The sequence below is a fragment of the Lissotriton vulgaris genome, chromosome 7 (genome assembly GCF_964263255.1).
Source record: "Lissotriton vulgaris chromosome 7, aLisVul1.2, whole genome shotgun sequence".
Classification (NCBI taxonomy): Eukaryota; Metazoa; Chordata; class Amphibia; order Caudata; family Salamandridae; genus Lissotriton; species Lissotriton vulgaris.
The window spans coordinates 829359813-829374588 of record NC_141695.1 but is presented as its reverse complement, the minus strand read 5'-3'; the positions used below and the strand labels follow the sequence as shown (position 1 = coordinate 829374588).

The window sequence follows — 14776 nt, the reverse complement described above, 5'->3', positions numbered from 1 at the left end:
ACTAACAGCACTGTGAATGAAGCTCACAGTGCTTGAGACCTGTAGAGCAATGACAGTTGCGCTTGAGGAAGCACGGACTGCTTAAGCACAGACATGGCACTTTTAGGACAAAGCTTACACTGTTGAAAACCTTTTCCACTGACAAGATACCGCTAAAGGATGCTGAGACTAAAGGACCAAGCGGCGTGGGTCAGCTCCAGTGAGTTACTTTTCTACAATATTTAAGCCCGTATTAATAGAGTAATTTTATTGCCACTGCCAATTGAGGCACAGGGTTTACTCTCCAGGGAGAGAGAGATACACTTTATTCCCAGATTTCCAATGGACCTCCGAGGCTTCACTTCAGAATTGCCTTTAAAGATGCCAGAATAACTGTAAACGAATGGTTATTGGAAATTACTCGGTCAGTGGCACTCCCCTGTAGTCATACATTCGTCACAGGGATGTGCTTGCACATGTGTCTGGCAGACAGGATGCGAGTTCATGCAGGCACATCCCCTTGACCAATGTGTGACTACTGGGCAGTGAGTCTGACCGAGTAATTCTGAACAACCCTCAGTTTAGGGTTCTTCTCTCATAGGAGGGGTTCATAAAGGTGAGAGCATTAGGTATCATTATATCTGCATGGGATGAGTGTGTAGCCAGGCAGCGATCAGAGTTGCTCTGATGAAGGCTGGTGACCCGTATGGGCTTTAAGAACAGCCAAAACATGTTGGCATTTAGAAACAAGGGTGAATGATATATTGTATCTCACCCTACAGACGAATCTGTTAAGGTTTTAATCATATCTGGGATAGCCATTATTAAAGGATAAGTCGAGGGTATATACCAATATGTTTTTTAAGTTAACTTGGATCCCTGCGTTCATCTAATGAACTCCAGGGAATGGTTGAATTCCTTCTGTGCCCTCCCCGCTCCCGCCTCCCAGCTGCTCCTCCCTCCCTCCCACTTCGCCATATATGGCGACCGCGCGTACGCGCAGCGGTCACGCGCAGCGGGCGCGCCAATTGTGCGGCGAATGCGCGCCAAAGGTAAGCCCGTCTGCACCTGCCCGCGCCTGGACCGCGCCCAGCGCCAGGACCCCTGGTCCCCACCGACGATGCAAGACGACATGACATACCTACGACGCCGCCACCCTCAACGCACTGAATGCCGGCCGGTACCCCGTCTACTGCCGAGCCGCCCCGAAACGCTTCCACGGACCCTTCACCTGCACATCCTGCAAGTTCTCCTGCCTCCAAACATGCACCGCGCCAGCAACGCCAAACCCCAGCAGCGATCGCAAGTGCATCCTGCTCAACACCCGATCCGTCCACAGACACGCCGTCGACCTCTGGAACCTGCTCGACACAACATCACCAGACGTTGCGTTCCTCACCGAAACATGGATGAACGCCTCCTCTGCCCCCGACATCGCCATCGCCATCCCGGATGGAAACAAGATCATCAGGAGGGACCGCGTCAACCAGACCGGAGGAGGCATCGCCATCGTCCACAAGAACACCATCCGCATCACGACCGACGCCGACGACACCTTCACCGCGGCTGAACACCTCCACTTCCAGATTCACACCGACCCAAAGATGACCCTCAGAGGCACCCTCATCTACAGACCCCCGGGACCAAGCACACAATTCAGCGAAGACATCACGGACTTTATCAGCCCACACGCCCTCCCCTCCGCCGACTACATCCTCCTAGGGGACCTCAACTTCCACCTGGAGAACAACAAGGACCGCAACACCGCCGCCCTGCTGGACAACCTCGCAAACCTCGGACTCAAGCAACTGGTCAACACCCCCACCCACTACGCCAGCCCCACGCTTGACCCCGACTTCTCATCCAGCAAGCACATCGCCTTCAGCCACTTCACCGGACTCCACTGGACCGACCACAGCTGCGTCCACTTCAGCTTCAGAAAAACCACCACCCACCACCACCCGCAACAGGTTCCTCACAGAAGATGGAGCAAGATCACCACTGACCAGCTCACCACCTCCCTCAGCCAGAACCCACCTGCCAGCACACCGGACCCCAACGTAGCAGCCCGCAAATTCACGCAGTGGCTGACAGCCTGCGCTGACGACCTCGCACCACTGAAGAACCCCCCCAGCAAACCCAGAAGCAAGAAGGCCCCCTGGTTCACCGACGAACTCAAGCATTCCAAGAAGACCTGCCGCACCCTCGAGAAAGCCTGGCTCCTCGACCGGACCACCGACAACATGACCGCCCTGAAACACACGACCCGCAGGCACCACCAGCTCATCCGCACCACCAAGAAGAAATCACTGAAGGACCGACTGGACAACAACGCCCACGACAGCAAGGAACTCTTCAGCATTGTCAAGGAGTTCTCCAACCCCAGCACCTGCAACAACGACATCACCCCTTCACAAGATCTCTGCGACTCCCTCGCCTCGTTCTTCCACCGCAAGATCGCCGACATCCACAACAGCTTCGGCACATCATCCTCGCACCCTACCGTCGAACCAACGCACCCCGCCACGACCCTCCGCACCTGGACCGCAGTGACCACCGAAGACACAGCCCGCATGATGAACACCATCCACTCCGGATCTCCGACTGCCCCCTGCCCCCACCACGTCTTCAACAAGGCCGACTCCACCATCGCACCCCAACTCCGAGACGTCATCAACACCTCCTTCGACACCGCCACCTTCCCCGAGAGCTGGAAGCACGCCGAGCTCAGCACCCTACTGAAGAAACCCACAGCGGACCCCACCGACCTCAAAAACTTCCGCCCCATCTTGCTCCTCCCGTTTCCTGCCAAAGTCATCGAGAAGACAGCTTGCCGCCTTCCTCGAGACGAATGGATCCCTCGACCCCTCGCAGTCCGGTTTCAGAGCCAACCACAGCACCGAGACCACCCTCATCGCAGCCACCGACGACATCCGAGCCCTTCTTGACAACGGGGAAACAGCGGCCCTCATCCTCCTGGACCTCTCCGCCGCGTTCGACACTGTCTGCCACCGCACCCTAGTCCAACGTCTCAGCAACACCGGCATCCAAGATAAGGCATTGAAGTGGATCATCTCGTTCCTCGCTGGAAGAACACAGAGAGTCCGCCTCCCCCCGTTTCGTTCCGAGGCCACCAAAGTCATCTGCGGCGTCCCGCAAGGATCATCACTCAGCCCCACCCTCTTCAACGTCTACATGAGACCTCTCGCAGCCATCGCACGCCAACACAACCTCAACATCATCTCCTACGCCGATGACACCCAGCTGATCCTCTCCCTCACCAGAGACCCGACACCGCCAGAACCAGCCTCCACAAAGGGATGAAAGACGTTGCTGAGTGGATGAAGAACAGCCGCTTGAAACTGAACTCAGACAAGCCGGAAGTCCTCATCCTTGGACCATCACCCTCCGCCTGGGACGACTCCTGGTGGCCCCCAGCCCTGGGCACCGCCCCCAAGCCAACAGACCACGCACGCAACCTGGGCTTCATCCTGGACTCCTCCCTCTCGATGACCAGACAAGTCAACGCTGTCTCCTCTTCTTGCTTTCACACCCTCTGCATGCTCCGCAAGATCTTCCGATGGATCCCGATCGAAACCAGGAAGACGGTCACCCAGGCCCTCGTCACCAGCCGGCTGGACTATGGAAACACCCTCTACGCCGGAACCACAGCCAAGCTACAGAACAGACTACAACGCATCCAGAACGCCTCAGCCCGACTCATCCTGGACATCCCTCGACGCAGCCACATCTCCAGCCACCTGAGGAACCTGCACTGGCTCCCCGTCAACAAGAGGATCACCTTCAGGCTCCTCACCCACGCACAAAAGTCTCTCCTCAACCTGGGCCCCAAGTAACTCAACGACCGCCTGACCTTCCACACGCCCACCCGCCAGCTACGGTCCGCCAGCCTCGCCCTCGCCGCCGTACCACGCATCCGAAGAGCCACTGCCGGAGGCAGATCCTTCTCCTACCTGGCGGCCAAGACATGGAACTCCCTCTCCATACACCTTCAGCTGACTCAGGACCACCTCGCCTTCAGGAAACAACTCAAGACCTGGCTGTTCGAGCAGGAGCGGCCCCCTTCCCCTAAGCGCCTTGAGACCCTTCCGGGTGAGTAGCGCGCTATACAAGTGTTTTGATTGATTGATTGATTGATCATGGTGGCATTCATCTACCAAGGTGTGAAAAATCACTGACGATGAAGCATTCCATTTAACGTTGTGATTGAGATGATTTTTCAAAATGTTTTGAGATCCCTGTAGGAAAATTCCGAAATTCAATACAAAAAAGTTTTTACTTGCGATTTTTGTTGGTGATATTATGTTGTGACATAGAGGGTATGTCCTGCAATTTGTCCCTCTTTCTCTCCATCTGTGCATAAAAGCGGCAGGGATGACATACGATTGTCGCTATTGATTCACTAAACCTGCAACCCACAGGCACTGGAAATCTGCTATTCCTGTAGCCCAATTAACTGCAGGCCAATTGCTTCTGTGGCTCGTGCAGCTTCTCACACACTGCAGCCCCTGGGCGCTATCATTAGTGCAGCAGAGGCAGGAGCAGCTGGGAGTGGACCTCAGGTGTGAGGGGTCCAGTGCCTCCAAGTTATGGTTGTGTTACACAGCTAAAGTGTAGGGCAGAAAATACCATTTTGCATATTTGCATTGGTGGCACAGGGCCCTGGCTACGCCACTGACAGCGAAGTCTAACGATAAAAGCGTCCCAAGGGGCTTGTCTCTGCAGCTTCACACACCAGCGCCCTACAAATGGTTTTTATTCTGTGTGATTATGCATTGTAAAAGGGAGGCCTCCAGAAGAGGTGAGTGCTTGCATAGTTTGTGGTATGGCCCCCTCAAAGGACATTGAACACATAGTGATGGGCTGGACATTAAAGGGGCCAGCGACCATACAGTTTACATCAGAGGGGGCACAACCTCAGGGTACCAGGGTGCAGGCTTTAGTTTGAGCCCATGACCATGCAGTGCAATGGTGGTACCCGCAAGGCAGTGTTGGGATGAGAGCTCGCTTAGGTGGTAGTGACTGCAGTGGGCAGTGGACCTTCTCTTCAAGGGGGGGACATATATAGGGGCTGTTGTTGTTAAGTTCATTAGTATTGCCCTACCAGGATAACTTGAGCCCCATTACGAATAACACAGAGAGGTACCCCGTAAATTCGAACCCCGGCTGTACAATACCCCTGGCATGGCGCAGTGTTTTCAGTCCAGATGGTATTAGAAATGCCGGCCCTAGAGTTAAGGGTTGCTGGTCCACACCTGATAAAGCCACCACTGGAGAGGGGCAGGCACTCTCAAGCAACATGGAGTGAATGCCCCAGTAAATTCCCTGTAATTGTTCAAAACCTGCCTAAAAAGGTAATTCTGGGCCTAGTAGATTATTCCCTATTCCACTGAGCCACGATCGATGTTAACACACAAGGGAAATTGCTTATTCCGTTATTATTGGCCTTGCAGATGCAGATAACGATCAATTGGTGATGGGGTCTTTGGAGGCACAGTGAGCCTCAAAGAGGGGCATGTCCACATATACTCACTGAATTGCTCATCCAGAGGTGCACTGTGTACTCGTAGTCAATCTCCTCGCTGAAGCGTGTTTTGAGGAGCGCGTCGATGATGAGCACAGACACTGCCTTCAGGATGAAGGAGGCGAAGAGGTTCATGTGGATATAATTCCGCATACAGTGCAGCTTACTGAAAGAAGGGAGAGACACAGTGAGCGAGAGACAGAGATAAGACCAGTGGCGGCTGGTGACATTTGAAAGTGGTAGGACGTAATGGTTTGGTATCATTTTTATGTAGTGAGCGACATGACCAAGCCTAATGAACAAACGTGGGTTCCAGGCTGCGTCTTGCTCCAGAAAACAATTTGAAAAAGATTGCCAAATGGTGCATTTTAAAGCAAATTAAATTAGCGATTAAGCTAGGCTTATAAAGCAGTGGGAACGTATAGTCTTGAAATATTAAACACTTTAAAAACTGAGCTATATCTTACTGCATTCATATGTTCAAAAGTTACTGTAATGTGCAAATTATGCAAGACGACAACTTTAGCCTTCTAAAGCGTGTGCTTGTCCAGTGTCATGCTCTGCATGCGGCATCAACTTTGGAAGAAAATGCTCTAACCAGGCTTCAGGAAGGACCCACAGCTGCTGAGTGCAATCAGTCCTATAGAATTTTGTAACAACAAGTCTTTATCTTGGATGAAAAATGTGGGGGCTCTCTAAAAGGGAACATGTTAAATACATTTCTGTGATTCCCATAATGTGCTACCCAACTAGTATTTTGGTTTCTCTCTGAGATGTAATTGCATCCACATATATAGCACAACAACTGACCTACACCTAAAACATATTAATATGATTGGCTTTGTCAATGGTTGTTATCTGTTTAAATAAGTAACAATTAGGATTTGTTATAAATAATTAACCTTGAACAATTTTCAGTTCTGAAATGTCACTAGTATTGAGGCCTGTGGAAGGAGTTTTTTAGGCTTCAGTTCTGCTCTCTTTATGTTAGATATGTAGACCTTTTTCTCTGCACATCTCATCCATCTGCACATCTCCAACCACCTCTTTCTTCTTTAAGCAATGTATTTCCTTTTCCTTTTGCCCTATAAATATTTTGCATCTGTGCACCCCCTTCACACACATTTCCACAGAATTACAATTGCAACTGGAATACATGACCAACCCACTGACAGGGACTTTGCTTTGGCTTCAGTGTCGCATCAGAGCTCTCAGTCAAATAAACACATGGCACAACTCAAAGTATGCACGGAAAAAGAATACAGAAACACATGATTTAATAGTCAACTTTCAGGAAAACAAGATTAAGTAAAATGTGAAATAAGAGAACAACTAAATGGCTAACATGCATTGACTTAACGTTTTTCACACTCATTCGTAAATCAATCTATGTTGTAGCATTAATGTTGATAAGGGCATGAATATAGGGTTATTTTCAATGTCATACAGCAAATAAGGGGGTACCGTAAGCACATATTGCTTGCTTTGAGCTTGACTGGGACATTTGGATCAACTTCAACCAGAACAAGAACCCTGGCCCGCTTGTCTTTTGGATCAATTTCGGGGGGAACTAATACAGCAGCTCTAACTGGGCCAGCGACGTGCAGCCAGGGTCTGGGGGTGTCACAGTGGGGGAGGTTAGCGTGGTGGGGGTCTCAGCACAATATACATAAGAGATGATTAGCATTCTAACACCGAGAAAAAGGCACCAAAACATACATGCTTGCACCCACTCCTATGTGTGATAACCAGGAAAGGGTGAAATCTATGCCAGTGAATGATGGTCGGCTACTCTCACGCTAGGACGGAGACTCCAACGCCTGAAACCATGATGCTGAAAGCATTACTGGCCTATAGTGGATACTGCCATAGATTACAATGGCAATAAAGGGCTTTAGAACAGTAAGCTCTGTCGTGCGTCACAGTTCAGAAAGTTGATTTACTGCCTGGCTTAGGTCTCCTGCTTCAGAGCGAGGCCAAGCAGGCAGCCTGGGTCGAACGGCCCTGAGACAGAGGACAACTTACAGTGTGAGACAGGAGAACCCTCAATATGTGTAAGAGAGAAAACAGCAGTCAGTAAGAGAGAAAGGACCACACTCTTAGAGCGAGAACAACCATCAGTGACAGATTGAGAGACAACAGCAGTAAGTAAGAGAGAATGGTAGGGGGACGTGGGTGCAGATTAGGCCCAACATGTCTCCTGGAAGGGGAGAAAACATGAAGGATTTGACCGGGCGTTCCAGTGTATGCCTGTTCTTCTCCATTCTGAGAGAAATAACCCGTAATCACTGGATTTAGGTATAGGGATTGGAAATGTGAGTAGTGGGGGTTCTGGCTCTTATAGCCCTGCAGCTAAATCTGCGGAACTCGTAATGAGGGCCAGAGCGAATTCTCAAGGTCCAACTCATAATGGCTGGATTTTCCCCACTCCTGGAGTTACAAGCACCCCCAGGTATTGTAAATCTTAGGGTGGAAAAATACTGGCACATTTTGTGATCCACTGGTATGAGATCCTTAGTGAGAGAACCAACACTGGGAGTCAGTGTGAGTGATAAGCTGAGGGAAACCAGTAGATGCTGACAGAGACATGGCAACACTCAGTGAGAGAAAGTGACAGTGCAACACTTAGTGAGATAAAAGCACAACTCTCACTGAGAGTGACAGAATAATGTCCAATAGGGAGATGAAAGCGCAAGAGGTGGCACAATGCTCTGATCCAAGCACCCCTGAGAAAGCGAGAGACAGTTCGGAGGTGAGGGTGCAAGAGGCAATTTAAAATAAACGTGGGGGGATGCCAGGTGGAGGGGCAATGTAGAGTAAAGTGGGCTAGAATGAAAGGGCAGTGAGTACGGTATTCCGGGGAAGTAGGGGAAGAGAGAATAATAATGGGATGAGAAAGGGTGCGTTAAAAAGAAGAGGAGCAGGCCGGGAAGGCGTAGCGACCATAGGAGGACCACGGCTAACGTGCCCCGGACAGCATCAGGAAAATACGTGCTGGTGTATGGCTGCGGCTCAGTAAAGCCACTCTTGGCATTGGGCAGAGTGGTTTGAACTGACCAATGTAAATAAATAAAATGTGGAAGAGGTGTTGCCTCCTACAAGGCCACTCTTGGCATTGGTCAGAGTGGTTTGAACTGACGAATGCAGAAGTGATGGTGTTTCCTCCTGCAAGGCCACTCTTGGCATTGGTCAGAGTGGTTTGAAGTGACCAATGCGGAAGAGAAGGCGTGTCCTCCTGCAAGGTGAAAAGTGGAGGTAACGGACATCTGCTGACCACGAGCATTGTCACCATCACGAGAGATGCCACACTACAAGAATGACCCGCCCCCAAACTATGGTAACTACCCGGCAGAGGACTTGAGTGTGATCAGTGAGCAATGGACAGAAGTTGGCCACCGGCGAGCACCCTGAAAGAGAAGTGCAGATACCTTGTGGAGGCGGTGCCCAGGAGCAGGCAGTGACCTCCTCCAGCTGCAAGGCCAGATGTACCGACATCCTAGAGCATTTGGTGGCAACAGACAAAGAGCTTGAAGAACGGAGAAGCAAGGAGGAGCACACCTGTCCTGCCACATCGGCACCAGTAGCCAGGACGGCGGTGCCCAGGAGCAGGCGGCGGGTGCTTGGAATACAACGAGGACAGAACGGCCATCAGGACAGGCCTCCCAGAAACACCTGTGGCCAGCACGGTGGTGCTCATGGGGAGCTGTCCACCCAGGGCCAGGACACGTTGATCTGGGGTGGCTGGTGTTAGTATTGCTGGTCGGCCTTGTCTGGCCTGGCAACACACAGAGGTCCCCCAAAGCCGTTGGTGACTTTTCAAGTTTGCACTATATAAAACAGCTGCAAAATGGCACCTTTGACATCGCAGAAAGTGGTGGCAGAAGCTTTGCATTTGTGAAGTAAGTGCAGGTCTGCACATTAAGGCTCATGTTGCCACATAATGGATCTGGTGGTGGGGGAGCATTAGATCACTTCTTTACTTACACTCTGCTCCGAGTGCGGCTCTATTCAGGCGCCCCTAAGAACGATAGAGCATAGTGCAGGCCTCACTGCTTTCTTTAGGCTAGAGTATTGTTTACCTGCTTAGCCTATGCCAACTTGACTAGTAGTAGTTACCTCAGCTCCACTGCCGTGGGATCTAGTGGTAAACCACTTCCAGCAAGCACCCTTAATGTTATAGTGCTGGGCTCGCTCTTCTCTTAGGACAATACGCGTGCCTTAAGGTGAGAGCTGAAAACCTCATGGAGTCGGAATGAGGGTTCCTCTACACAACTGGTAGGTGATCATGTCTGCACTACTCACTGACACAGCCGGGCCGCTATTGCTTTCGAAAGAAGGCCTTTTTTAGCTCCAGCAAGTATGAAATTCCGGACAACTTCTTCCACAATGGGTGTATCAAGTTCCCTGGTTCGATGGTGATTTATCCTGTGGAAAATATTCTCTGAATCTTCAAGGACATCCGTGCTTCTGCCTCTGCTTCTGGGTGGCGAGCAGAAAGGCCAATAATAGCCATGCACAACCTGAACCTGATCTAATGGACTTAGAGCAGTCTGTGGTTCGTGGAGCTAAAGAGAGGCTTGTCTTTGGGGGTCAAAAATTCCCCTTGCATTCATGCGGATAAGGTGTCCTTGTGCATATCTCTTTGTGTCTCCATGAGAATGCAAAACATAATTTAAAAGCGACAAAGAAAACAAGCATTTTCAATGCAATAGGTCTCGCATTTGCGAGAGTTTAAGATATTGGCATTGTAAATGACAATGCCTTTTATTTATATGTTTTCATAACTGTTAGTGCTGCCTGAAACAGAAAGAACTACTAACCATTAAAGTGAGGAGAGGAGGTGGCATAATGGCCAGAACTGGCGAGTTCGGACTAGGGAACCAGGTTAAAGTCTCAGCGTCGATCTCGGCTTGTTGCCGCGGGCCTAGGAAAAGCAAGAAGTTATGTTGCGGTACTCGAGTGGTTAAAGTCGTGGATACCTGACCTAAAGCTTTGTAGTAAAATTAACCTTAACCGTTATGCCTGAATCTTCAAGGTTCTCTGCTACGCAGCAGTTGGACTGTTTGAAGTAGGTTGATTGTTGTCGCTTGTGATGGTGAGCTTAGTTAGCTTCGCTGTGCTGTTCGTAACGCCAACGCAGCAGGTTCCATCCATGAGCTAACCAGAGTGTTCTTTGTGTAATACACAGCATGATATATAGCATGTGTATACATGCAGGGTAGCCGTGTTGTGTTCGTGGTGCAGGAAAGGGATCTAGAATGGAGTGGTACCACTTTTGCAAGTTTCGGCAGGTGTCATCTGCATGTTGTGATAATACCTGCTTTAGGGTTGCACACTTGAATTCAGCTAGAGGGAGAATCTGATAAGGGCGGAGACGGGGGCCTTATGCATCAATCAGGAAGTGCGAAATTTACAACAGTGGAAGCTTAATAGGATACCCGACAAAGTGTGATTATATAAAAGTGGATCGGATAATGCCCACTAACTCTGTCTCCATTTAGCAATATCACCCTGAGAACAACATCTGTTTACAGGAGGGTACATAGGTGAAGTGGCTCAGAGAAATCGCACACTTGCTTGAGGTCACCGTCCCCTGGATTGATAAATGGTTTATGAGAGATTATGATGGCTGATAAGGCATACAACTGGCTATTTCCCTCAGCACAGCATTATCTCAAGGTTTTGGTTAATGGTGCAAAACAAATCCTGAGTTCTAACGTTGCAAATGATGTTCTAAATCACACATCACACTGCAGAATGAAGACAAACAAGGTAGTCAGCGGCCAGCAGCCCCCTGCCAAAGATCACGTTTTCCCAATTGGTACTTTGGAAGAAGGGGAGTTTGGCGACTCAGCGGTCTACCAACTAATTATGGTTTCGCCGCACCTGCCATGTAACCTGTCTTTTGCTTAGCATGTTTCAACCTAATAATAGGTCAGTTAATCACAGGAACAGACTGGTTACCGAGCATTTTGGTCAGCGACCAAGCTGAGGCCCGATTTTACTGCTGTGGGGGATAATTTATGTTGATGGGGACCTGCATTCACTTCTAAGTAAAGAAAGAAAAGCAAATGGTTTTAAAGCATACTTTAAAACCATTTGGTTTTCCATTCTTTACTTAGAAAGGACCAGTAGCCAGTCCCGCCCCGGTTGAATAATTGAGTACTATGGCCACAAAAGCATAACTACCATTTCTTGCTCTGTAGTTCTAGTGGCACTGCCCATAGCATACTACTGCTGCATTTCTGTCACACCGTGTCAAGGGCAAGAATCAACTCTGTTCACAAGTCACCCCGCATTAAAGTCAGGGTTTCTGAGATGGGCCTTTCTTCCAAGTTAAAATACGCCAAGCTCTCCAGCTCCGGTAGGTACAGGGCTGCTTGGAGATCACCGAAATCAAAGTGGTCCCTCTAGAGGTTCTCCATAGCTGCACTCACAGGCAGAATGACTTAAAGTATGAATGGGAGTTTAGGGTCCAATAATCAGACAAATTAGCAAAAGGGAAAAGATAACACGTTAGATGGTTGACTGCCCTGAAGTCATCAGCTATGGAGATGCATGGCTACTACATTGTACTTATTCACAAGTCTCTACCTAGGAACCTCCTGGCCTCTGGTATGGGTCTTTTCCAAATGCATATATTCAAATGTATTGTTCTTTGGTGGTACAAGGTTGAGATCACTGAGTCAAGAAACTCTTTATGTTACATCGCAACAGCTGCAAGCAAGGGCAGATGGATCAAAGGATATAATCGGGTGTAGTTCCCGAGAACCAACACATTAGTAAAGGGACAGAAGATAGCAGGAGGGTCTTTTCAATGAATCAATGGGAGCCAGGCCCTGTAGCAGTGGTTAAACTGGTAAATAAGTAACCACCTGCAGGTAAAGTGGTATGTGGTGGCGGTTGAACAATTCCTGATAAGGACCACAGGAGGGAAAGGATCAAGTCATGGGTAATGCCACCCATGGGACAGAGGCTCAGTAGAAAAGGCCAGGTAAGAGTGGTCAACCTACTGTGAACAGATGGGGGACACTCTATTGCCCGGAAGGAAGCTCGTGATTGCAATGAGTACACATTGCAAGGGCATGGTTGGGAGTGTGTCAAACATAGGCTAACCAGCACCAGAGTAACAAGCTACTACCCAGAAGACTGGCTCCAGCTCTAGGGTTGAGATGGACAGATGGCTTTGAACCAGTGCCTGAGCTCGTGAACTTTGCTGGAGAAGGAGGAACCTCTTGCCAAAAGAGAGAGCTAACTGTAAATAAAGGGTGAGGTTAAGGTGACTTTCGGTCTGGGTAATCAGTGTTGAGTCTGAGGGCTGGATCAACATCCCGTGGTTCTGAGCAAATCATGTAGTCTCTCATGCTTCCATGAAACAGGAACGTGTCCTTTGGTAATACAACTGGTGCTGAAATGGCTGGTGAGTAACAGCCGGGTCTTGTGGCCTAGTGGACTAATGCGTCCACTGTAGGACCTGTGTTTGACCTTATGGTCACAGGTTCAAATCCTGGTGGGTCCACTCAGCCTTCTCAATCTTTTGAGGTCAATAAATTGAGAACCATGAGTTGAGTAACGATGAATATCTGTCTATCCCAACAGTAAGAGCTCAGTGTTCATCCTCTCGGGTGGTGCTTCATATGTCACTCCTGAACATCATCGGGGCTCGTGAACTCGTGCATAGAAAGAGGTTCGCATGGTAGAAAAAAGGGGCGCTGTTGGTGGTTGTGAAACCAATAACAGTATGGCGGAGGCAGCATCAATAACTGGCATCAATAACACAGTAGGGTGGCTGGTAGATCATCGGATGGGAGGAAGAGGTGCCAGACCGGTGTCTTTGGGATGCCTCACGGCAGGGACACGAGGGGCAATGGAAGAGCCAAGAAGGGGGATGGCCGCAGAGCGGAGAAGGCACTTGCAGCCTGGGCACGGTCAGAGAGTTCCACAAATGTCACACATCAGTAGCAAGGGAAGTCTAGAAGCCACAGCGCGTAACCCTCTGGGGCAGTTTGAGCAGCGATTGATATGGAGGAGCGCGGGGATAGAAGATGGTTTAGTGAAAGAGTTGCCAAGGAGGGGGAGAAAGGTGAGCTGACGTCACCAGTCTGACATACATTCTGGGGTTACAGTGCGTGATGGCTGCGCCGGGGCTTTTATGGACACAGACCACCTTTGTACCACAAAAACACTTATGGGCTGTAGGTGCGGGACCCCAGCTCAAATCTCAAGGGTCATCATATATATTCAAGAGCCCAAACCTCCTCTGGAGATTTGTAAAATCCAGAACTGCATTAGTAGCAGCCAAAGCCCTAAACTTTCGTGTAGTATTTTTTGGGTTCAGGGCAGAGATTTGGGTCACAACTCAAGTTCCCTTGTCGGCACCGAATCCAACTAGAGAGAGAATTAGAAGATGAGACACTAGAGAAGGCCGTGTGCACATGAAATGTGCCCCCCACATACAGTTCCACACATACCTCTCACATGATCACTGCTAGAACATAGATGTAGTTTGACGTGTTAGTCAGTTTTCTTTGACAAACACAGCCTGGCTTGATGTACTACTAAAGCATGTCATAGTTGTGGTAAATAAAAAATTGAAGTTATGAGAGCTCGTGAGGAGTGTCACTCACTCCCATCTTCAACCTGTACCCCGCCAGTTTCCAAGCAGTTTCTCAGACCACCAGCCTCTTTCAGCTTTAAAGCAGCCTACCTGGCCTGCTTTATAGGCTAGTTTAAAAAGCAGGAGTTTTGGGACAGGCCTGTGTCTTTTCATTGGTAGCATCATAAAATGTTTAGAAAGTCTAAAGAGAACGACCTGGCAATTGACAGGAAGTAGATTAGAAACACAGACTTACTATATGTGACATCACAGGAAGTAGATTTGAGAGGCAGGGCCTAATCACTTTGCTGTGATATGTTAAGTTGATTCCACATAAGAAGAGAAGATCTGTAGTGCTGGCGTTACTGGCTGCTAAGAGGGAATGGTCATGAACGGGTGCAGAAAGACCACCCCCAAAAAGGACGACTGGTTAAAAGACTTTGCCATATGCAGTGATAGAAGTGAAGCATACGCCATCCGTCAACCACCTGCCTACGTCGTGGCCTAAAGTTGCCTGGTGTCCTTAGGGCTCTAGAGATGATGTTAGTAAATCATGGTCAAATGCAGTCCTTAATGATGAGGTCACCAGATTAATTTTACACATTAGATACATCATGTGCAGAGACTTGTGACTGTGAGGCCCTAATTTGTTATTT

The 14776-nt window shown here is 49.4% G+C and overlaps 1 protein-coding gene across 18 annotated transcripts in view; it reads right to left on the bottom strand.

Annotated features, from left to right (window-relative positions):
• GCGR (glucagon receptor) overlaps positions 1 to 14776 on the bottom strand; it is a 522801-nt gene that overhangs the window by 133623 nt on the left and 374402 nt on the right. For all 18 annotated transcript variants that reach the window (XM_086931130.1, XM_086931136.1, XM_086931143.1 and 15 more), the window contains one exon: positions 5534 to 5690. In XM_086931130.1, the coding sequence (XP_086787256.1) occupies positions 5534 to 5690 (157 nt within the window). The remainder of the gene's footprint in view (positions 1 to 5533; positions 5691 to 14776) is intronic.